Below are 25,524 nucleotides of genomic sequence, written 5' to 3'. Positions count from 1 at the left end.
TCCTCTGAGTAAAATCTTGTTCATGTCTCCTTTGTTTACCAAGAAAGAAAGAAAGAAAGAAAGAAAGAAAGAAAGAAAGAAAGAAAGAAAGAAAGAAAGAAAGAAAGAAAGAAAGAAAGAAAGAAAGAAAAAAAGAAAGAAAGAAAATATCTGACCCTTGTTTCATCGTCTCAAGCTATCTTCTTTCCTTCTCGTTAATGTTAAACTTGCAGAAAGATTTTTTTCCTCACCACCTCCTATCATCCAAGATCTATTTCCACCACTCTATACTGAACCTGCCCTCCTCATGACCATGGAAGGGTCCTCAGAGCTCAGATCATCTCCAACATGCTCATTACCAAATACAATGGCCTTTTTCAGCCTTCATCACCTTTACTTCTTTTTGACCTCTTCTTCCCTCTTGTTCTGCTCTCTTACTGTAACGTTTTGCTCTCTTGGCTCTCTTCCTGCCTCTCTGTACTCTTGTTAGCCTTTCATCTTCCTCTTCATGACTCTTCAATGTGGATAGCATTGAAACTTCCTTGTGTTGTCTCATTCCTACTACAGAACTGACCTGCTTTGGCTAAGTATGGACTTACCCAAGCTCTGTCCTAGGTTCTTTTTTCTCTCTACCCATTTCCCTTAGCAGTAGAGTCTGCTGCCATCACTTATAGGTATAGAAGGTAGGAGTCTAGAGCCTATATGGGCTCATCATCCTTCCCTATTCCTGTTCCTGGTTCAATTGACTTATTAATTCACATTCCAGATTATAAGGCAATCATGGTCTATGCCCCAGATCACATGACTGCTTCAACCTCTCCTCTGAGCTCCAGTCTTAGCAAGTCCCTCTGCCTGATGAAGAGGCAGAATGAATGTATTTCTTGTAAACAACATATTGTAGGATTTTGGCTTTTAATCCATTCTGCTATCCACTTCTGTTTTATGGGAGAGTTTAACCCATTCACATTCACAGTTAAAATAACTAATTCTGTAATTCCCAAGTTATGTTTTTCTCTTTCCTTTCCCCCTTCCCTCCTCCTCATGTATTTTGCTTCTGACCACCACCTCCCTCAAATAGCCCTTCCCCTTTAAAATCCCTCCCCTTATCTTACACCTTTCTTTTACTACTTCTGTTTTCCCTAATGAATGTATTTCTTATACCTCGAATTTCACATGCCCAAATTCGTCCCTTACTACCAAAAACAAAAACAAACTCACCCTACTCTTCCTCCCAAATGCCATTTCTCTTGATGGCAGCACCATCCTCCAGGCTCAGAGTGCTTTCCAATTTTTCCATCTCCTGAACTTTATCCCTCACATTTCATTCTCTTGGTCCATCCTCTTCCCCAAATGGAATGGAATTGTGTCGGGTAATCACAATGTCCTTTTCCCTTTCTCATCACTCACCCTATTTCAGAGCCTCATCACCCTTTCCCTATCACCTTACCTTGCATTTTCTTCTCTCTCCAATCTTTCTTCCCTGTAGCTGCCAGAATAATCTTCTGCCAAAATAGGGCACAGGTCTTAGCATGTCATTCTCCTGTTTAAAATAACAACAACAAACAAATCTTCAGCAACTCCTTAATTTCTCTAGGATAAAATACAAATGACTTAGCTTGGCATGTAAGGCCCTTCCTAATCTGGCTCCAAGCTACTTTTCTAGCCTAACCTTACATGACTTTAGCAGACCAACACCCATTTTTAAACCCTTTCACAGGTTCTACATTCTAACCAGACTGGACTCCTAGCATTCCTCAGCCTGATTCTACCTTCTCCTACCACAATGAATTGGCCAGGAATGTAATCCAGCCACATCTTAACCTGTAGAAATTCTTTTTTAAGCTCCTCCTTTGTTTTCATGAAGCCTCTCCTGACCACATAGGCCCCAAGGAGATCCCTTCCCCTCAAACTTCCCTACTATATATTATCTGTTCCATACCTTTGGCGCCTTTTCTGTGATACCTTGTCCTCCACTGGAGCCCTTTCCCAAGGCCTCATCATGACCCTGGATTTTTAATATCTATGCCAGCGCAGAGAGCAAGCTCTGGCAGGTTCTACTGGGCTAGAAAGACTTTGAGTGTAGGTTTGGTGATGGACTGGGTTTGAAAGGCAGCCAAGGTTCAGAGAATCCCCGGAAGATAGGCAGGATGGGGATGATTTCTTAGCCATGGCAATTCCCAAAGACCATTGACTAAGAGACAGAAGGGTGGCCGTCTGCATCTCTGAAGGGAATGTCCACCCCCATGAAAACATGGATGTAGAAGTCTTGAAGTATATAGATGGCTCTGTTTGGCTTATTGAACTGTTTTTGGTTTAGACCTATCATCATATCGATACAGGAGACCCTACCAGCAAGATTCACTGATACCTCATCTGTTATTAGAGAGAGAATTGCCACCTAACAAATATGTGGCCAAAGCAGAATTTCAAGGCTGTATCCATCATCCATCACCATATTGCTAAATCTCATATTATTCCTGCATCCTCTTTACAGACAGAATTAGATATATAGTTGGATTTGTGATTTTATCAAGACTGGTACTCAACCTCCCATCAGAGCAAATGGGAACCTCTTAAATCTTCCTAAGAAAACACATCCCTTCCCTTCCCACATTTGAAGGATACTAATGTGGTGCTCAGCCTGGCCCTCCACATCTTCTATTCTGGCTACAATTGATCTATTTTCTTTCTAATCATACATGTTCTTTATAGTGTCTTTTTATATCATTTTTAATATCATTTTTTCTCAAGTAACCTATCTGTGATAAGATGGGGAACTTTGCTTACTCCCAACATTCATCTTTCCTTTGTCCTTTCAGTTACTTGTAATTTTGATTCATCAAAAACAGTGGTATTCATAATTCTCAAATATATAGCATTACTGGGAGACTCTATGACTCAATCTAAACTAATATTGTCCTCAACTGCTATTCCTCCCTATTAGGTGTGGAACTCAAGTGTTTACTGGGATAGTTTCTAGGTTCATTTGGTCTTCTCATTGTAGCAAACATTTTATATTGGTTGAACTTTTCTAAGGAATATCGAGAACCAGTCAATGTCTTTTTTATTGTTTTTTTCTAGTTATATATGTATTTTAACTTTTTAATACACATTTCTTTATGAATCATGTTGGGAGAGAAAAATCAGAACAAAAGGAAAATCACAAGAGAAAAAAAAAAACAGAAATAAAGTGATCCTATCAATGTCTTTTATTTTATCCATTTCCTGATTTGAAGTAGCAATAGCTTATTAGGTTAGGTCAGAGTAAAAGTAATCTCATGCTGTGTCCTCCTTTAAAGGAGGACTTTTTATGCCTTTATGCCTTTAAATTAGCATTTATTTTGACAATCTGACCAGTAATGAAGAGACTGCCTCCAGTCTAGTTATATCTAGTTATATAGGAAGCATGGTATACTGGCAAAGGTGCTGACTCTAGAGTCAAAGATCTGGTTCAGATCCCATTTCTCATAGATTTAGAGATGAAACGGTCCTTTGAGAACATCTAATTCAACTTCCTCATTTTGCATTTAGGACAGAAATAACAGAGTTTGCAAACTCTAAGCCAACAAACCTAGTTTTGATTCCTTGGACAACGATAGGACAAAGCATTAAAAAGATAAATAGTAAACATCTAGGAAGGGAAGCAGTGTTTACAAAGAGCCAGTCTGGCTTTTTCAAAAACAAATCATGTTAAATTCACCTCATTTTTCAAAGGATATGAACAGACAATTTTCAGATGATGAAATTAAAACTATTTCCACTCATATGAAAGAGTGTTCCAAATCACTATTGATCAGAGAAATGCAAATTAAGACAACTCTGAGGTATCATTACACACCTGTCAGATTGGCTAAGATGACAGGAACAAATAACGATGAATGTTGGAGGGGCTGTGGGAAAACTGGGACACTGATGCATTGTTGGTGGAGTTGTGAAAGAATCCAACCATTCTGGAGAGCAATCTGGAATTATGCCCAAAAAGTTATCAAAATGTGCATACCCTTTGACCCAGCCATACTACTACTGGGCTTATACCCCAAGGAACTACTAGAGAAGGGAAAGGGTCCTGTATGTGCCAAAATGTTTGTGGCAGCCCTTTTCATAGTGGCTAGAAGCTGGAAGATGAATGGATGTCCATCAATTGGAGAATGGTTGGGTAAACTATGGTATATGAATGTTATGGAATATTATTGTTCTATAAGAAATGACCAACAGGAGAAATACAGAGAGGCTTGGAGAGACTTACATCAACTGATGCTGAGTGAAACGAGCAGAACCAGAAGATCATTATACACTTCAACAATGATACTGTACGAGGATGTATGCTGATGGAAGTGGATTTCTTCAACATAGAGAAGAACTAATCCAATTCCAATTGATTAATGATGGACAGAACCAGCTACATCCAGAAAAGGAACACTGGGAAATGAATGTAAACTGTTATTTTTACCTTCTGAATCCAATTCTTCCTGTGCAACAAAAAATTTGGTTCTACACACATATATTGTATCTAAATTATACTGTAATATATTTAACATATATAAGACTGCTTGCCATCTGGGGGAGGGGGTTGGGGGAGGAAGGGAAAAAATCTGAATAGAAGTAAGTGCAAGGGATAATGTTGTAAAAAATTACCCATGCATATGTACTGTCAAAAAATGTTATAATTATAAAATAAAATAAAAAATTAAAAAAAAATAAAATAAAATAAATTCACCGCATTTTATTTTTTGCTAGGATTAAACTAGTAGGTGCTATGAATATAGTTTACCTAAATTTTATCAGAGATTGTAGCAAAGCATCTCATATTGTTCCTATGGAGAAGATAGAGGGATGTGGATTAGACAGTAATTCAGAGATGGTTTCAGAACCCCCTGGATGGCTGGAATCAAAGAGTAGTTCTTAATGGTTCCATGTCATCATGGCAGGAGATCTCCAGTAGAGTTCCTCCAACATCTTTGCTTCCCCCTGTGCTGTACAATATTTTAACAAAGAGCCTTGGGTAAAAACATGGCTGTCATGCTTATAGAATTTTCAGATAAGCCAAAGATGGGAGAAATGGCAAATGCTGTGCATGAAAATTTCACAATCCATTAGGATTTCCTAGGCAAGAGCACTCATTGGCTTGAACCTAATAAGATGAAATCCAATAGGGATCAATGGAAAGTCTTATAATTGGTCACAAAACAATCCATTGCCCGAGTACAACATGGGAAAGGTATAAGTAGATAGCCAGTGTTCCGAAAAAGTTCTGGGAGTATTAGCGGACCACTAACACAATATGTGGCTGCCACAAAAGCTAATTGCAGTTTGGGGCTATGACTTTCAGGAATAGGGAGGTGAGAATCCCACTTGGCCCTCCCCTTGCCAGACCTCTTCTGGGATACTGTGCTCAATTTTGTGTAGCACAACTAAAGAGTATCTTGAGAAGTGCAACCAGGACGGCGAAAAACCTTAAAATTAATGTCCTGTGAGACTTGGCTGAAGGAACTGAGAGTGATTAGGCTGGAGAAATGAAGACTGGGGGGATGGGAGGAACTGACTTCAAGTATTTAAAGTTCAATCATGTAAAGGAAGGCTCTGATTTGTTCTCTTTGACCCCAGAGGTGGAGAACCAGAAAGAGAAGCTGCAAAGGGGCTAATTTCAGTTTTTCTGGGGGAGGGGGGGGGGGACAGGACTGCTTCCTCACACCCCACAGCTGCCCAGAAGTGGGATGTGCTGCCTCCAGAAGGTCGTGGTTCTCTCTCCTCAGATGATTTCATATGGAGGCCACATAGCCCCTTTTCAAAGCTACCCTATCAGGGAGCTTTCCTTTCTGTACAATTTGAACTAAATAACCACCTTTTTGACCCTCACATTCTGTATTGAGTCCGGATTGCTTAAGGGATTTGCTTGGGGTTTAAAAGCAGATCTCCCTCTCTCATTCCAGCCCCCTCTCTCACCTTTAAGGTTTTGTCTTTGTCACCATGCTTCCACTGAGCTTGGGAAATGGAATTCCCACAATTTCTTCTTCTCCCCTTCCCCTTATCCCCTGCCTTCGAAAACGTGACTTTCTCTCCTCCCAGGATGACTCACGGGTCCAGGTAGTGAACCTGAACTGTCAGCTGAACGAGCTGAAGGCTGACCTTGACCAGAGCAAGAATCGCATCCTGCAGCTGCAAAAGTCTCTGGCAGATGCTGAGGAAGGCCAGTCACTCAATCATCTCTCTTCTCCAGAGACCCGATTCATGGCTTCATCTGCTGCAAAAGAGCAAGATTTATTGCCAAACACATTGTGGATGGGGCAGCGGGAGAGCTGAGGAGCAGACAGATGGGAATAGAAGGCACTCCATGACCTAGAAACCAGGGGGCCCCTCTCTGCTCTAGTTGGGGAGCAGGGTGACAGAAGGGCAGGACTTACTTTAGTGATCCTCTTGGGCAGGAGACCCCAACTTTGTTTTTCTTTTGAATTAAGAACAAGGGCACAGAAGCCCTTTGAGAAAAAGAGATTTGTCATCCCCCAAAGATGAAATTCTGCCTTAGCCCACCCTCAAAGAAGTTATTAGAAAACTTGTTTCTGTGTCCTCAGGTGATGAGGCAGGCCCTAGACTTGCCAAGCCTTCACCTGATCCATTCAGGGTAATGCACAATCCATAGTAAATGCTGACTACAACACATAAGGCATTAGATTGGGCATTGAGGATTTAGAGGCAAAAATTAATCACTTCCTGCCTTCAGGGAGATTGCATTCTATGGGGGTAATCAATATGTACACAGATAAAACAAATGCAAGATCCTTTGAGGGGAGGAGAGAATAACTGAGGGAGGATCCGGGAAAGATTTTGGAGAGATCCAATGGCCCCTGAGCTGAATCATGAAGGAAGCTGGGAATTCTAGGGGCTAGTGCTAGGGTGGGGGAGGGGCATTCCAGGCATGGGGATAATCTCTGCAAGGCAAGGAGTCTAGAGACACCCCATTGAGTGTGGATAGCAGCAAGTTAGCCAGCTTGGATGAAATATTGAGTGCATTAGGTCAAGAATATGAACTCTCAGAAGGTCATTTGGGGTCAGATTACTAAGAGCTTTAAAGGCCAGACTGAGGACTTCCATATTCTCTCAGAGGATCAAATAGATTTTTCTTTGCTTCTCAGAAGTGATGGAAGAGATAGCAAGAGAGGAGACAGGGAACCGCTAAATATTCTGAGCTGCTTGAAGGCTCCTTTGGAAAGGAGACAAATAAGGCAAGGAGATTGATTAGGAGACTCGTGCAATAGCCCAGGCCAGAGCCTGAACTCAGGGAGTGATGATGTGAGTGCAGAAAAGGGGAAGCAACCTCGAGTTCTTCTAAAGGAAAAATCAATATGGTTTGGTAGCTCTTGGGGATAAGGGAGAAGGCAGATTCAAGGATGATTCCAAGATGACAAATGTGAGTGACCAAAATGGAAGTGGACGTCTCCACAGGGTAATTTGGCCAGGTGCAGGGAGAAGACATAATGAATTGTTTGGGAGAGAACACAGTTCCTTGACGGCAGGATCGCTTTATTTCTGCTTTTGTTTTCTCCTATAGTATCTGGAACACAGTAGGTACTTAATCAGTGCTTGGCTAAGTGATAAGCAATATCATTCAAGACCCTCATTCATGCTTCTAATTTGATAGAAAGTCTCCAGAACAGGCCTCTGCAGTCTCATCCCTGTGCTTTCTATGGAGTGGGGAATCCTACAAACATAAGAAAGTGGGCGGTAAGGGAAGTTTGGGAAGAGAGTTCAGTGTCTTATCTTTTTCTGTAACGAAACAGGCAAGCGAGGTGTAGACGGGCGCCTCACCAGTGCCCAGACTGCGTTGATGCTGCAAGAAGAGACCATCCGGCAGGCAGAGAGGGAACATCAGGAACGCTCCGAGCAGCTGTCCATGTTGGAACACAACATCCACATGAGCCAGGAGGAGAAAAGAAGCTTGCAGGTGGGTGGGCCCCATGTGGGGCTGGGAGAGGAGAGCCTGGGTCCAGCCATCCCTTGGCACCTGGAACCGTGAACATGGGAGCATTTGCCATTCAAGAGAATCCTAGAGAAAAACCCACTCCCGCCCCAAGGTACCTTGTAAGCAATTGAGACCAATCTCTACTAGAAAGACAGACCCTGAACATTAGGAGGGGAAAAAAAGGTTTTCAAGTCACTTGGAATGAAATCTCAATGTATTCTGTTGCAAACCTGGCAGAACCTCAGAGTTACCCACAGGAGGACAGATAGGGTAGTGGTTAGAGCAACATACTTGTAGCCAGAGACTCCCAATTCCACTCTTCCTTCCTATGAGAAGCTGAGCAAATAAATTCCCTTTTGCTCCCAGTTTCAGCTTCTTCATCTGCGAAACAAAGGGCCAAGTCTATAAATACTAATTAAGAGCCTCCTAGGTACCAGGGCCGGGTCCTTCCTATAGGAACATCTATGTTCATGTGAGTCCAAAGTGCACCAGAAGAATCACGACAAGTGAGAGTCAATGTCTCCTTAAGGAGAATTCTGAGACATTTATCTTATCTCAAGCTAGAAGCTTTTTTCCAGTCTCACCTTTTACTAATGAGGAAATGGAGGTTTGAGGAAGTTTGTCCAGTATCATTCAGAGGAGGGTGAGATGGAATGGGGTTTGGCCCTGTGCTCAGACCAGAATTCTTTTCACCATACCGCACTGTCTCCAAGTTGACCTCGGGTTGTCAGGGCCATATCCAAAGCCTCCATTCAAGCATCACCAAACCCATGATAGATTTTGAGAGTTAGAAGGCACCTCAAGGGGCATCAGTTCCACTTCTACCCAAACATGTGTGACATAACCAACAAGAGATCCCTGGCCTCTGCTGGAAGTTCATTCATTTTGCATCCATGAAAAAACACTCTCAGATGAATCCAAGGTTAGACCATGATTTGCAGGGAAACTGATGTCTTTTTCCACATGGATCCCAAACAAAGGTCTTTCTCCACTATGGCACAGCACAGAGATGTGACATTTTCCCATTCTGTGTACTATGACCTGAGTCCCAATGGAAGCCTCTGCCTTGAGTTGGAAAACCTCCATCCTCTGTGGCTCCTCTTGCTCATAATCGCCTCTCCCAACCTCCTGCCCAGACTGATCCCAGACATCACCTAGGTTTTTCCCTTCTATCCCCAACCAGCAGCAGAGGCCAGGCTGGCCTTGACACATAGCAGCAGTGCTTTTGATAAAAGGGAAATTGGAGAGAATGTAGAGATCCTTGGAACAGAAACCAGGAGATCTACATTATAGTTCCAGTCCTGTCTCAGACAAGTGGCTTTACCTCACTGGGACTCAGTTTCTTCCTTTGAAAATTGAGATGTTTTAGAATAAATGGCCGTTGTGGCTCTATTTTTCTCTGTGATCTTATAAAAATCCGAAAACTCCTATTTTTGTTATGACTCCAGGATACTTCTTTGCCTTTCTCTGCTTTGCTGCGCCCATTTCCCTTCAAATGGAAGTTGAGGTTGCCAAGCAAAGGTTCTCTGGCTGCTCTTGATGTTCTCTAGAACTTTTTCAAAAGATCTCTGGGTTTTACACAACTTCCTTCGTTTTCAAAAACTGATTTCTCCTCCTTCCCACCCCCTACTTCATATAAGCCAGGATATTTGTCAAGGGAAAGTTAATTAAAAACATATTTCTCTAATTAAACGAGAGACTGTGCTATGCAAACAGTCAAATTCTTGTTTGAAAGTAAATCTCTCTCCGTTTCCAGGGCTACCCTGGGAATTAAATAAAGGAACAATACAGCAACAAGCCCAGGGCTGTCAAATTGGGCACAGCACTCCCCAAACACAAGAGCATAGACAGGGCTGCCCCTGTGCCATGAGACGCATGTCAGAGCATGCTGCTTATGCTTGCTGCTCACGGGGACCAGCTCAGTAGCACCATCAGGCCAGCTTAATCGGAGGATCTGTAGGCAAGGAGAAGGAGGTAGCCTGTTTCCTGGTCCCCAAGAGCTGCACTGAGGTCACATAATCACAGAAGAGCTGACTAAGGCAATATACTCAAAGATATGAATGGTTCTCCCAAGGGTGGGCAGCATGGTGTAATGGTAAGAGCCCAAGACTTGGTGCCTCAGTTTCCATTTTGTAAAATATTAGTAGTAGTCCCTGAAATAGTACCTCAAAATCTCAGAGTTGGCAGAAACCCCCACAACTATCTAATCCAACCCACACCTGAACAGGAATCCCCCTCCCCAGTAGGCTTGGCAAGTAATCAGTCATCCAGACTTTGTTTGAAGAATTCCAGTGAGATGGGAGGGGGAGGGATCCTTAGGAGAGGGAGGGATGCAGGCAGAGGACATGCTTGCAGACCTCCTGGGGCGGCCCATTCCACTTTGGACAGCTCTCATCGTTAGTCACTTTTTCCTGACCTCGAGCCTAAATTTGCCTCCCTGCAACTTCAAGCCATTCTCCTCAGTTCTGCTCCTTGAGGCAAAACAGAGTAAATCAGATTCCTCTTGATGACTGAGCACCCACGGGAGCTTTAGTGCCCCTCCAAGGATGCTCTTCTCTGGCTAAACGTCCCCATTTCTTTCAGCCTGTACTTGTGGAACAGATCACCACCTGGCTCACTCTCCTTGGGGCACTTTGCTACTTCATGGATCAGTAATACATAGATGTGGAGCTAGAAGGGACTTAAAGAGGCCATCATGGGCCACCTCTCATTTGACAGATCAGGAAATTGAGGCATAGAGATATTAAGTGTCTTGCTCTGAGTAAGTGTCTACTAAGTGTCTGAGATGGTCTATGAAACCATCATCCTGACCCCAAGCTCAAACCATTGCATCCTCTTGCCACTTATTAATGTCCACTAGAAGCTGTGATGTCTTAATCAGGATACTACAGAAATCACTGTTCTCATTATAATTGCTCTCCTGTTTTTGCTCTTTCAAATCTAAATAGTCAGTTCTCCAAAAATGGTATTTACTTTGGTTCTACTTTTTTGCTCCCACAATTAATATTTTGTGTTATATGGGCTATCTTTTCTGTCTTTAAATTCCTTAGAGTGGGAGCAGCTAGTTGATGCAATGGATAGAGCACCAGCCCTGAAGTCAGGAGACCTGAGTTCAAATCTGGTCTCAGACACTTAACATTTCCTAACTGTGTGACCCTTAATCCCAATTGCCTCAGTAGAAAGAAAGAGAGAGAGAGACAGAGAGGGAGGAAGGAAGGAAGGAAGGAAGGAAGGAAGGAAGGAAGGAAGGAAGGAAGGAAGGAAGGAAGGAAGGAAGGAAGGAAGGAAGGAAGGAAGGAAGGAAGGAAGGAAGGAAGGAAGGAAGGAAGGAAGGAAGAAAGGAAGAAAGAAAGAAAGAAAGGAAGGAAGAAAGAAAGAAAGGAAGGAAGGAAGGAAGAAAGAAAGAAAGAAAGAAAGAAAGAAAGAAAGAAAGAAAGAAAGAAAGAAAGAAAGAAAGAAAGAAAGAAAGAAAGAAAGAAAGAAAGAAAGAAAGAAAGAAAGAAAGAAAGAAAGAAAGAAAGAAAGAAAGAAAGAAAGAAAGAAAGAAAGAAAAGAAAGGAAGGAAGGAAGGAAGGAAGGAAGGAAAGAAGGAAGGAAGGAAGGAAGGAAGGAAGGAAGGAAGGAAGGAAATACAAATTCCTTAGAGTACCCAATCTATGATCATAAGGTTTGAACAGTTTGATAATTTTTGCCCATAATTCAAAATGTTTTACAAAATGGTCAGACTTAATAGCAGTCCCACCAAGAGTATATTAGTCTTGCTATTTTTTTGTAGTCCTCCCAAGACTACCAACATCTTTTAACATTTTTATGAAATTGATGGCTAGAAAGTGACACTTCAGAGTTCTTTTAATTGGCATTTCTTTCAGGACTCATTATCTGCAGCATTCTTTCCTCTCTGTTTATGAATGGACAAGTCTTCTGAAAACAGCTTATGTTTTTTGACCACTTCATAAATTAGGGAAACAACATGGCTTCATATTTTTGCTCCCTCATATATCTTGGCTAAAAAAAAAATCTTTTAATGTAGAAACTACATTTTCCCACTTGAAATTTTTCTTAATATTCTAGTTGCATTCATTTTTATCTTGAAAAGTATTTTGATTTTACATTATTGACATTGTTTTGTCCTTTTAAAAATAAATTCTATCACTCAGTTGGTTATGAAATCTTCACCAACTATAATTCTGAAAACTACCACCTTTGGTTTGGGGTTTTTGTTTTTGTTGTTGTTGTTGTTGTTGCGGGATTTTTTTGGTGGTATGACCTTTCATATTCATATTCATAATAGTTAATTATAGTGGGTGCTGTAAAAGCCAGTCTAAACTTATTTCCTGTCAAAATACTTTCAAGTTTTCCCAGGAGCCCATCCCCCCAAAGTACTTGGTTGCTGTTGTTGGTTTTGTTGGTTTTGTTTTTTGCTTTTTTTTTTTTTTAATTAAGTAACCATTGAGTTACTGTGTATCCATATAGATCTCTTTAAACAGTGGTCCTTCACATAGGGACTTATTCTTCACAGGCTTGTTATAAGAATCAAATGATATATTTATAAAATATTTTGCAGAACTTAAAAGGGCTACTACTCATGTCTTCAGTAGTGATTTTAAAAGATACATATTTTCTTAGAAAAAGAAATAGTGTTTACATTCATCCCACTTCCTCAAATCAAAGGGGAGGGGCTTTTTTGGGAATGTAATACCCTGGACCATCATGGAAGAACTGAGGGGTTTCTCAACAGAAACTTTGTCTCCCTAGGGCTCATTTTCCTCATGTAAACTGAGGGGACTGAAATCAATCTTTCAGGTCCCTTCAAAGTCTCAGCATCTATGGCATATTATGTTGTGATTGCTTTTTTTCTAACTTTCCTGGCAACATTAGCAATAGGAAACACCCCAGGGGACTAGGGATGCAGGAATGGCTGTTTTCCACCTCAAAGTAAGTCAGAAGAGGGGAGGTATTGATTTTGATTGGAGGTGGAAAGGGCAAGGAGGTGAAGCAATCCAGTCAGCATAAATTAAATATGGAGCCTGTACTCTTAGACCCAGGGAATTGCTCCTGACATCTTACTAGGTCTCAGACTTCAGGATTATAATCAAGACATTTTATTTGTTTTGCTCCTATGTAAAATGGGAATAATAATCACCAGAGAACTTAATTCTTGGAGTTATACCAATCCTGGAGCAAGTGAAACAATGTACCTAAAGTGCTTTGTGAACCTATATAAACTATCTAAAACCATCTGCTATTGTTGTCCCTGAAATCCCAATCCTGAAACAATGTACCTAAAGTGCTTTGTGAACCTTGTAACTATGTAATAATCTTTGTAAACTATATAAAACCACTAGTTATTATTGTCCCTGAAATCTAAAGCCTGAAACATTGTATCTAAAGTGCTTTGTGAACCTTGTAACTATGTAATAACCTTTGTAAACTATATAAAACCACTAGTTATTGTTGCCCCTAAAATCTAAAGCCTGAAACATTGTATCTAAAGTGCTTTGTGAACCTTGTAACTATGTAATAACCTTTGTATACTATATAAAACCATCAGCTATTGTTGCCCCTGAAATCCCAAGCCCTAGGAGATTCTGGGTGGGACAATGGAAGAAGCTTTCCTTCCTATCACTGGCAGGACACTGTACTGCTCAATGTCACATCCCTCTTGAGGCTTCCATTTCCTCTTTGTGCAAGGAGGAACAGACTAGATGGATGACCTCTAAGATCCCTTGCAATCCTAGTGCTCCCATAGGATGGGTGACCTTGGAATCACTAAACTTCAGTTTCCTATTTTTAACATGAAGAATTGAATAAAAAGCCTTTTCTCTTGATCTACTCTCCTATGACCTGGAACACACCTGAAGCCTTTTCAAATATATATACTCATAGGTTTATGGCATCATAGACCCAGAGCTAGCAGCCTTGGTCAAACCCCATCACTTTACAAATAAAGGAGGAAAGCAAATGGCCCCCATCTGCAGACAGGAAGGGGAGAGAGGCCTGGAACTCTGGTCCTTGGACTCCAAATTAAACATATTTTCTGCTTAACCAATCCTCCTACTTCTTTTCCTTTATTCACCTTGTAGGCACTTTAGGAGAGTTGATTGACCACTGGTCAATTGGGGCAGGTCAAGGGCCTTGAGAAGGCTACTGGGCAGAAAGCCTTAATGAAGGAAGGCCTGGTCCTATTGTTACTCAGATTTTTATTTCCCTGCTCTGGTCTTAGCTTTTTTTCTTTTTTTATGGATAAGTTATTGTCTCAATTAGGAAAATAAGATTTAAACATACAACAGATCTTAGTGATAGACCAAGGTATGACAGCTGAGTAAAATGGAATCCTTGGTGGGGATAATGACCCTAAGCTACACTACAGTGTTCAGGCACTTCTCCCAGTGCTGATAGTGAGTGGAGAGAATTTAAATGTCTGCCAAAATACCCAGAAGGCAGCCCCTACCCCAACTCACCCTAGCCTAGCCCTGGGAAGCCTGTTTGTGAAACAGATGCAGAAAACAACAAAGTGTCCATGGATCTGCTCGCATCTCCCTCCTGTATTCCTCTGGCTTTGTTCAGATCCAGCTCTGATGCCCTCCTTCTCTAAAAGGCCTTTCTCTCCAGCTGTGGCACTTCCTCACTCAGGTTGCCTTCTGTCCACTTTGGGTCTGTCTTGTAGGCACTTTCTTTTCCAACAACATGTGTCCCAATAAAATATATGTTCCTTGAGGGCAGGAACCATGTTTCTGCCTTTCTTTGTATTCTCACTTTCAGCACAGTTGGTAGCTCATAGTAAAGGCTTCATTAGTCCTTCTTGGCTGACTGACTCTATGGGAGATCCATTTGTCCCATTGCATTGTGGATTTGCTCTGCTTGATCTCAGATTCCTATCTACAGAGTGTCAGCCCCCCAGGTAACCATGAATAAGGCACATTCTCTGGCCTCAGTTTCCTAATTGGTAAAATGATAAACTTGGGCTTCATTCCTTCCCTCCTGAGTGTTTTGTCATGCTCTCTAACAGCTCTAAGAACGCCATTGCTTCTGGGTACCATGTTGTCCCTTCAGTGGCCTCTGCTCCCCCTGCACCTTCAGGGTAGAAGCTGGGAACCTGAGTTTGCTAGCAGATCCTGGGTCAGGAAGGAGAGATGGACAAGATTGAGGGGGAGGGTTGGGAGCCCCCTGCCAGAAGCCCAGGGCCCAATGCCATGACTCTCTATCTCACAGGACAAGCTCAGCAGACTGAAGGCCAAGGAAGCCAAGCTGGACTCGGAAAAGTGGAAACTCAAGGAAGCCTTGGAGGCCTCTGAGTGCCGAGCCATCAAGCTGGAGCTGAGCCAGCAGGCCACCCAAGAGCATCTTCAGCGGGCACAGAGGAGTCTGAGCACCCGGGAGGTCGAGGTCCAGACCTACCGTGAGCAGGTGCAGGGGCTCGGGGCCCAGCTGGAGGAGAGCACAGCCAGATTGGCCTCCCGGCAGCAGGAGCTCGAGCATCTGAGCCACGAGCTGGCCAGGACCGAGGAGGCAGAGAGGCACCTCAAGGAGCGTGTGCAGAGCCTTACTCAGGCCCTGGCCGAAGCCACCAGCAGTTCCTGCAGCCTCCACGAGGACGTGGCCCATCTCCGCAAGGCGCTGGCAGCTGCTGAACATGACCGGCGGCTACTGCAGGTGAGCTAGTGCTTCGTGGCCCAGGATGTCAGCCAGGGAGCATTCCTTAAGTGCCCGCGATGTGCCAAGCATTGTGCTGGGTCCCGAGAATGAAAAGGAAACCAAAAACCTTCAGGATGCTTCCACTTCTCCTATAAATGGGTAGCTACAAGATACAAAGGAAATAGGAGGTAACCTGGGGGGGGGGGAGCATTGGAATATAAGGGATGGGGAAAAGATAGCCAAGAATGGGCAGAACAGCTGGGGAGAGAGTCAGGATTCTGTCACCCTTGGTGATGGGGATTCCAAGCCATTGGGGTGGAAGAGGGACGAGGAGTTGGTACCAGGCCTCCATTGTGAGGCAGGAGAGACCCATGCTACTGCTGCTAGATAGAAGGGCAGACCAGGGAGCATAGTTTGTGCTGGTGCAGCCTCAGCTTCTTCAGTCCCAAACTACCAGATTTAGTATGAATGATTTGGGGGCTCACTGAGGCAGACTTCGGGTTCAGACCAATTGAGGATGGCAACATTACATTTCAAGTGTTTGGTACACTGTGAGGAACACCTTAATCTCTTGCCTCAGGGCTTTAACTCAGGAACCCTGGAACAATAAATGTTGGACACCTATGAGAAAATAGAGGCTGACTCTATCTCCCAGCATGCAATTCACAATATCCCAGGGTTTTATTAAAAACAACTAGGTATCAATCCTAAGGAAGTATACAAATCCCTTCTCATGGAGAGTGCCAACCAAGGACAATGACTTCCTTGATCCTGAAGGGCTCTTGGTTCTCTGCTTCTTGAAGAGGGAGGGAAAGCACAGGATCCATGGATCCCTCCTCTTCCTCGGGCCATTCTATATGGCTCTGTAGGACCCCTTCCATCATATTTCCCATTCACATTTTAATTCCATCTCCTTAGAGCAAGACGGCAGCAGAGGAATCTCTCACCAAAGATCTCTTTCCTGCTAGCTGTCAGTGCTGACTTTCTACAGGCCCCTTCCCCAGTTACTTTTCTTTTCTCTTTGTGCCAGTCAGGTCCCAGATACCAACCCCATCTATTGCTCTTCAATTCATATCTCTTGGAGTGATGTTTTATTTTCCATAGTTTCTCAAATGGAAAAAAAAAAAAAAAAGAAAAGGAAGGACTGTTCCCGTACCTTGTGCTCTAATCACACTATTCCCTAACCCCAATTCCCCAGTTTTCCTCCAGACTCGGCTCAAATCCTGCTTTGTGCAGAAGAACACCCCACCCTTACCCCACTGCTAGCTCATTTCCTCTAAGATATCTTCCACTTATATCGCATATTCTTTTATGTGCATAGTTATATGCATGCTGTCCCCCCATTGTGACATAAGTGCCTTGAAGGCAGAGTCTATGTTTTTGCCTATCTTTGGATCCCCAGCACTGTTGTGTTCCAATCTGGTACACAGATGGTACTTAATATATGCTTATTGATTGACCAAGAAAATGTCTTATCTACATTCCCTAAATGAGGTAAATATGTTGCCAATATGGACACAAGGCCTTTTGGTTCAACTTAATGAGTATTAAGTACCCACTATATGCCTGGCACTGTGCTGGACCCTAGTAATCTAAAGACAAAAATGAAATGTTCCCTGCTTTCAAAGAGCTTATGTTCTGTTGAAGGTGCCACATGTGCCTGAAGAAGTAAAGAAAAAAAAAATAAATAAAGTATCTCTAGAACAACTTGGAGAAGGTTGGAGGAGGATAATATTGAGGAGTGGGAAAGTACTTGTCTATATAGATGGGACACTCGAGCTCAAGGAAGCAAAGCGATACCTTGCTCCAAGATGGTGGAAAGTAGGGAGCACAGTTGAGACCTGAAGGATCACACCTGCAAAGGCTCAGAGGCTAAAGTGGAAGATCAAGTGCAGAGAACAATCAAGCCACTGCTTGGAGCAAAGTGACTGAGACAATATGAAAGGGGGTCCCTGACCAGCTCCAGTTTTCGCTTCCCTGAGCCAGTAGCTCCACTTGCAGAGGAGCTGAAAGCAGTCAGCAAGAGAGTGTGCTCCTGGAAGCTTTACTTTTTTATTCATCTGGGTCCCAGAACTTTAAAAGCAGAATCCCAGAGTCTTAGAATAAATCCCTAAATTACAGTTTCCAAACTCCAGGATCTCATGCTCCCAGGCTCTTAGCATCTCAGAGTGAGAATCCCTGAGCTATGAAGATGCACAATCCCCAAATCAGAGTTCTAGAACTACAGAAGCAAAACAATCCCAAGTGTTTCAGAATCCCTGAGTCTAGAAGCAGAGAGACATCACATCCATAATGTCACTGTCAGACTCATCCTGCCTCTGTCTCTGAACCAGAATCATAGGACCCTGATTCCATACATCCCAGAACCTTGCGAATCAAAAATCCCAGAATCCTTCAACAGGATTTCAGAATCAGTTGTGAAATCTCAAAATCACCCCAGAATCAGAGTCTCAGAATTTCCAAATCACTGGACTCCACATTCTAGTATTTCAGAATTACGAGATCTCACAAATTCAGTGCAGGGGCCTAGAGGAATCTCAGAATCCAAAAGTTCTAGGATTCAGAAAGCCAAACTCTCAGAAATAGAGACTTCGGGAACATGGCCCAGATGTCAAGAATCCCCGGATCACAGAATCATGGAACTTCTTGCCCAGAGCATTACAGAACCCCAGAATTAGAATCACAAAGTTAGAGACTTCAAATCAGAGATTCCCCGAATCCCGAAATCTCAAGATTGAAAAGCACCTTCAAGGCCATCTAATTTAATTCATGACTGGCCAATGTACCTGACCAGTCGTCATCCAGCCCCACTTGAAGGTTTCCAGATATAAGCAATTCATTACATCCTAAAGCAGCCAGTTCCACTCAGTTTTCTCCTTTTATTAATCCTAAATCTATCGACACTGAGGAGGTGGGTACCCAAATACACACATTTATGTCCGGACCCCCATGGGTGTCAGCTGGCCAACCACAAGTCAGAGAGCTGATAGATGAGGCATCCTCTGAGAACCAATGCAGCCCAGTGCACATAGCATGGGGGGACTTAAAGCCAGGAAGTCCTGGATTTGAATCCTGACTCAGCTACCTGGAAAGGTCTCTTCTGCTTTTTAGCCCTCAGTTTCCTCATCTGAGCCATGAGGTTCTGGCCCTTCAGGTGCATCACAGGTATAGAAAGGGCATCAAAACCATTTCATCCATCCCTCCCCTCATACTGGGGAGCAAAGCTGAGGGCACACAAGCCCATTTATATACCGTTACAAATAGTCAGAGGTGAGATTGGAAGCCAGATCCTCTACAAGGCCAGAGCCATTTCTTCCCTAGATTCTAAATGTAATCTGTCCTTCGATGTATCTGAGACAAGGCTTGAACCCGTGCTCCTGGCTCCAAAACCGACCACAGCTCCTCTGTGTCCCTTTGCTTCTTGAGGGAACAGTTTCCCTATTTTCTAGATGAGATGTCACGTGACTCCCTCAGGCTCCCAGTCAGCAAATGGCAGTGGGAGCCAAGGACTCTCAGGGCCCAGAAAAAGCTCTTTCCATAGCACCCCCACCGTCTTGCTTATTAGGAGGGTGACAAACAAGGTCGAGCTGCAGTCTCACACTCAGGGCAATAAGCATTTGCTGCCTTCAGCCTCAAGCCCAGAGCACCTGGTGTTACTTAGCCGAGGACAGAGAATGGTGTGGATTGACTTAATTGCCCTCCAGAGTATGAAAGATTATATTCTCCAGGTTTGTGCGACCGAAACCTGTGCCAAAGGCGTGACCTCCATTTTCCCCAAATCGGCTAGTTTCTCCCTTTAGACTGGTCTGATCCAGCTTCCCCAAATCACTTCATCTCCTCATTAAAGCTTGATGCCTGGCTCTTCCCCCACCTCAGCCTTCTAAACCTACCTTCCCTCAACCAGAGGAGGAGAGGAGAGGAAAAAGGGAGGAGGAGAGGAGAGGAAAAAGGGAGAAGGAGAGGAGAGGGAAAAGGGAAAAGGAGAGGAGAGAAAGAAGGGAGAAGGAGAGGAAAAAGGGAGGAGGAGAGGAGAGGAAGAAGGGAGGAGAGGAAGAAGGGAGAAGGAGAGGAAAAAGGGAGAAGGAGAGGAGAGAAAGAAGGGAGAAGGAGAGGAAAAAGGGAGGAGGAGAGGAGAGGAAGAAGGGAGGAGAGGAAGAAGGGAGAAGGAGAGGAAAAAGGGAGAAGGAGAGGAAAAAGGGAGAAAGAGAGGAGAGGAAGAAGGGAGAAGGATAGGAAAAAGGGAGAAAGAGAGGAGAGAAAGAAGGGAGAAGGATAGGAAAAAGGGAGGAGGAGAGGAGAGGAAAAGGGAGAAAGAGAGGAGAGGAAAAAGGGAGGAGGAGAGGAGAGGAAAAAGGGAGGAGGAGAGGAGAGGAAAAAGGGAGGAGGAGAGGAGAGGAAAAAGGGAGGAGAGGAGAGGAAGAAGGGAGGAGAAGAAAAAGGGAGAAAGAGAGGAGAGGAAGAAGGGAGAAGGAGAGGAAAAAGGGAGAAAGAGAGGAGAGGAAGAAGGGAGAAGGAAAGGAAAAAGGGAGATGGAGAGGAGAGGAAAAAGGGAGAGAGAGAGGAGCGGGAAAAGGGGGAAGGAGAGGAAAAAGGGAGAAAGAGGAGAGGAAGAAGGGAGAAGGAGAAGAAAAAGGGAGGAGGAGAGGAGAGGAAGAAGGGAGAAGGAGAGGAGGAGAACAGGGGAGGAGGAAAGGGCCAAAGAGTGGGACAATGAGCACGTATCCCATCACCATCACCATAGCAGCCTCCCTCTCCCTCATCTTCAGTTATCAGCAGGGAATACAGGCTGTGCCTCCATGATCCATGATGAGCCATGATGTTGACTCGAGGAGACACAAGAGGTCATCTGATTTAGCTCCCTCACATATAGACCTCACACTTAGCCCAGTGCTTGGTACATTGAAGGTACCTGAAAACTATTTGTCAATCTTGACTCCTCAGCCTAAGTGCTTGAGACAAAGCTCAAGCATTCTATTCGCTAAGCCCCCTGTCACACTAACCCCTGAGGTTTGAGGGCAAATAGACATCACATCTCCATCCCATTGCATCCTCCCATGTGCCCAGAGACCAGATCTGGTGGGAGCTGAAATCCAAGGAAGGCATTCACATTGATTTCTTCTGCAGGAACATCTGGACTCTGCCCGCCAAGCCCTGGGGGACAGCAAGAGACACAGCCACAGCCTGGCAGAAAGGGGGAAGCGACTAGAGAGCCAACTGGCCCAGTTGGAGATGAGGAGCCAGGACCTGGAAGGGCAGCTGGAGCATCTGCAGAAAGTAAGGAGGAGAGGAGAAGGAGGAGAAAAATCGGGCTGAAGGGGAAAAGGAAAAGGGCACAGCAGGAGAGTGGAAGCAACTTCTCAGGAAGGAGGGAAAAGGGAAGGAGGGAAAGGGGGAAAGGAAAGGAACCCTGCTGGCTTTGGGCCCTTATCCTCTGTTTAATTTCATCATGCCTCCTGTGGCCCCGTGCAATCCCTCTGCATTCTGACTGTCACCTATGGCGTTAGAGGTCCCTCCCAGCCTTGCATCATCTGCGAATGGGATGAGAGCACCAACTATCCCTTTCATCCAAGGCACTGACAATGTTAACAGCATGGGGTCCCTGAGGCACTCCCCCTCAGACCTCCCAAAGCTTTCGTCTTGATTGCGTTATTTCCCAAGATCTCACATCTGCACACAAGGGTAGAAGTTCTAATCTCCAAAGAATGCTTACCCAAATCAGGAATTGCAGCTACGGTTGCAATATTCATTTTTGGCAAATATGATGCCGAGCAAGATGGCGCTCTGTGATATGGAAGGTTTGAGTATGACGAGAAACTGTTATCTCAGAAAGTGGTCCAGGGGGCAGCAGGGCATGGTAGGTAAAAGGGAACTACAGAGTATTACAAGTGAAAGGGTTTGTGTGGAAAGTGGTCCCCCAAAACTCACCAAGATCCCTGGAAAAGGAGCTGGGTCATGTCATGTTCTGGTTCTGACAAAAGGCTCTTGGACAGAATCAGAAGACCTGATTCTGAGGGTAACTTTGGGTAAATCAGTCACCTTCCCTGAGCCTAAAGTGGGGTGACCGCACCCAATGATCTCTCCCATCACCTCCTGCTTTAAATGAATGATCCAATGACAGAGGCATAGCAGGTGGACAGAAGTAGACCTACAAGTTACAAGGCCTAAAAGACCTGGGCCGTTACCTAGTGGCTTCCAGGATGAACAGGGTGGTGAATTTAGAGTCAGAAAGACCTGAGTTTTATTCTTACCTCAGATATGAATTTGACATGAGACCCTGGTCAAATCATGTAATCTCTTTATGCCTCAGTTGCCCAATCTGTAATATGAGGAGCCTTGACTTGTTAGCATCTAAGAGCCTTTTCAGCTCTAAATCTATGATCTTATAATTCAAATATTTTTTAAACTATCTAATTTAATTGTTGTCGTGTTTTTACTCCAAGCATGACAACGTTGTCCAGTGACTAACAAGTTAATACACTATCAGTGAGGAGGTACACGGAATAATGTTTGGTAAAGTACTGGACATGATATCAAAAGGAAGTGGGTTTTATCCTGCCTTAGACCTTATTAGCTGTGTCACCTTGGACAAGTCACTTTACATTTTTAAGCCTTAGTTTTCTTAATCTCTAACATGAGGACAATTGCAACACGTATCTCACAGGGTCAGAAAACAACCAACCGAGACTCCCTACAACTTTGTCACTGGTTTCCTAAAATCGTAGATTTGAAACTGAAAAGATCCCACAGATCATCCAATCCACCACTTTATTTTACAAAAAAACTGAGACCCAAGAGGACATTATTGATATCATCATTAATAGTAGCAAGCAAGCATTTATTAGGCACCTACTGTATACGAGTGCTGGGTAAAAAAAGAAAGTCCCACAGGAGAGACAGGATGGGATGGGTCCTTCTAAGAAGTCCATACCGGTCTTTCTCTCCTCTCCACTCCAGATTGTGCACAGACAGCGACAAAGCAAGGAAGAGGCCTTAGCCTCGGTCCAGAAGTTCCAGAGGGAGAATCATGCCTTGCAGGAGAAAATTTTCACCCTGCAGAGAGCTTTGAGCCGTCTGGAGAGAGAGCACAAGGAGATGGAGCGGTCGGCCGTCCAGCTGGAGAAGGACAACAGTGCTCTAAAGAGAACACTCTGTAAGGTATCAAGGAAAGCAGAGGCTGGAAGGCGCCTATAAGACAAGATCTAGGTTGGATCCCACACAACGTCCCCAGCCAGGATGCCAAGGAACAGAGATGGAGCCATGACAGTGTGGCCGTCCAGTGGCCGTCCAGTGCTCGTGGGGCTCCACCAACTATTATCTCATGGGACTGAAGTTTACAGCCTCCTCCGAAGGGAGGCATTGTCCCCATTTTACAAATGAGAAAACTGAGGCTCACAGACCTGAGACTAGAACCCAGATTTTCTGCTCTTGATCTGTCCTTTCTCTTTAGAGAAAAAAAAAAAAATTAGACCTGTATAGTCATAGTTGTTAGAGAAAGAGCACTGGGCTTAAAGTCATTGACCCAAGTTTCAATTCTGCCTGTTACCCCCAGCCACATGGCCCTGTCCAAGTCATTTCACCTCAGTTTCCTCGGTTGTGAAATGGAAATAATAACTGTAGCACCTACCTCGCAGGGTTGTTGTGAGGCTCACGTGAGATACTGTCTGTCAAATGTGCTATAAATTCTAAGCTTATGATTTGGCCTTCCATGAAGATGTATTCTTCTTGTAAGGGAAGCTTGTGAAGGAGGCCAAGGCGAGCATTCAAATCTTTGGGTACGATCTGGGATTTTAATGCTGTGTGTCGGGACAGCTACAAAAGTCTCACCACCTTGGACATTGGTGAGAAGGATCATGGGATCTGCCTGGAAAGGATCTCAGTGAACCATCTCACCTTATCTGAGAGATCCAGAGAATAAGGAAGTAGAGTCCCATAGTTGATAAGTGTCAGAGATGGGACTCCTGCCTCTAGGACACACATAAGTTCCGCTGCCCTGGTCAGATGCCAACTGGAGTACTGTGTCCATTTCCGGGCATGACTTTGGTAAGCTGGAGAGTTGGTGAAGGATTTTGAGCCCCAAGCATATGAAGGAACTGGGAACAGCATTCATCTAAAGATTAGAAGGAACCCTAGTAGCTTTAAGTCATTACAGAAAAGGAATAAAGATTAATCATATTTTGTTTGTTCCCAGAGGGCAGAAACAGGAATAAGGAGTCTCAAAGAGACAATTTCAGGCTAAATTCAGGAAAAGCTCCCTATGTATTAGTGCTGTCCAAAAGCGGAATGGGGGACCTCTCACTCCCTCCATGGCATCTCCAAACTGAAGTTGGGTGACCCTTGTCAGATTGGCCCTATAGTATCTGGGTTGGACTATATGCCTGCCCAAGTCCCTTCCAATTTTGAAATTTTGTGATTCTATGGCACTGAATCAAGGAATTTAGCCTAGAGGAATGGATGCAGAGAGAACTGAGATACAATAGTTTGCTTTCAAGTATTCCAAGAATTATCAAGGGACGAGACATGTTTTGCTTGGCCCTGGGGGCCAAAATTAGTCACAGTAAGTAGTTTTGGTGTAAGAAAAAGCTTCCTATCAAACTGTCAATCAAAAAAGCATTTGCATGCCTGTTGTATACCGTGTCTTGTGCTTGACACTGGGAGCAAAATGGTTCTAGTTGTCCTGATTTCAGGGAGCTTATAGATTAGGAGGAAAATGACATGACCCAAGAATTTGGTGTCTTTTCAGTATTTACATCATGCTAGTCTGCATGTACATCCTTTTTCTGGTTCTCCTTTCTTCTTCCCGCATTGCATCATACAACTCTTCCTATTCTTTTCCTCATTTTTATGGTGTGGAAACATCCCTTTACATTCATGTCCTACATACTGTTCAGCTATTGACCAATCAACAGCCTTGTGTATTTTTCCAGTTTTTTGCTACCACAAAAAAGAGAAAAAAGAAAAAAAAATTCTGCAATGACACCATGTTGTAGGTGGGATCTCCAAGTCATGCCCAAGCATTGGAGATGCTAGATCAAGGATATTCATAGTTGAGTGACTTTTCCCAAGTAATTCTCATTTGTTTTACAAATTTATCAGAACAATTTGTACCCCCACTAATACAGCACGGATGCTCTGTTTTCCTAAATCCCCTACAACACAAAAGGAGCATTTTTTTCATCATTTATCAATTTTCTGGGTGTCAGATGGTACCTCAGATTTATTTACAAGGAATTTTAAGATTGACAAGTACTCTACACATATGGTCTCATTTGATCATTCAGGGGAGTAAATCCAGCCAATCAGCCTAAAAAAAACTATGCTGAGGTCACATTAGGGAGGATCCTGAATGTAGGGTACGGATGAACTTCCTCTTATAAGGGACAATATATGTATATACCTTTAGGTAGGAGAAGTTTCTCAGCACGGTAATATTTGGTAAATAATTCTACTGTCCTATGGATACCCTCCTTTTTAAGGACAAAGCCATGGTGAATTTGGGGATTTATTTCCTTTTATACTGAATAGAGAATACAGAGAAAGGTTACTGGCATCCGAGGGGTTCAGGGACTGAAAAAGTTTTTGGGTTCCTGTTATAGACACTACAAAGTCACGGCTTATTTTTGAGGAAAACAGCAACATGACCAGAGCTTTGCAATAGGAAGAATGGTGAAGGTCAAATGCAGGATGAAGCAGGGACTCAGCTGGATGATTTTTGCTGTAGTAGGAGGGATGAGGACTCAATTATAGCAGATTCAACTGTGGCAATGAGATAGGGACTCTGTTGGGTGGTTATTACTATAGCACCCACAAGGGATGCTGAGGACCCAACTATGGCCGCAAGATGGGGATGTGGTTGGGTGGTTATTACTCTAGTACATACACAAAGGATGATGAGGACCCAACTATGGTAGTGAGGGGGGGGACTTTGCTGAGTGGTCATCACCATAGGACACATG

The 25,524-nt window shown here is 43.6% G+C and overlaps 1 protein-coding gene across 1 annotated transcript in view; it reads left to right on the top strand.

The window, feature by feature from the left end:
* Nucleotides 1-23,366, top strand: part of CROCC2 (ciliary rootlet coiled-coil, rootletin family member 2) — a 138,383-nt gene extending 115,017 nt beyond the window's left edge. The window contains exons 29-33 of the mRNA XM_074297988.1: nt 6,046-6,166; nt 7,755-7,918; nt 15,149-15,589; nt 20,696-20,845; nt 22,526-23,366. Of these exons, the coding sequence (XP_074154089.1) occupies nt 6,046-6,166; nt 7,755-7,918; nt 15,149-15,589; nt 20,696-20,845; nt 22,526-22,762 (1,113 nt within the window). The 3' untranslated portion in view covers nt 22,763-23,366. The remainder of the gene's footprint in view (nt 1-6,045; nt 6,167-7,754; nt 7,919-15,148; nt 15,590-20,695; nt 20,846-22,525) is intronic.
* The last annotated feature ends 2,158 nt before the right edge of the window (nt 23,367-25,524 follow it).

This window comes from Sminthopsis crassicaudata, chromosome 3 (genome assembly GCF_048593235.1).
Source record: "Sminthopsis crassicaudata isolate SCR6 chromosome 3, ASM4859323v1, whole genome shotgun sequence".
In the NCBI taxonomy this organism is placed as follows: domain Eukaryota; kingdom Metazoa; phylum Chordata; class Mammalia; order Dasyuromorphia; family Dasyuridae; genus Sminthopsis; species Sminthopsis crassicaudata.
This window is presented reverse-complemented; position numbering and strand designations above follow the sequence as displayed.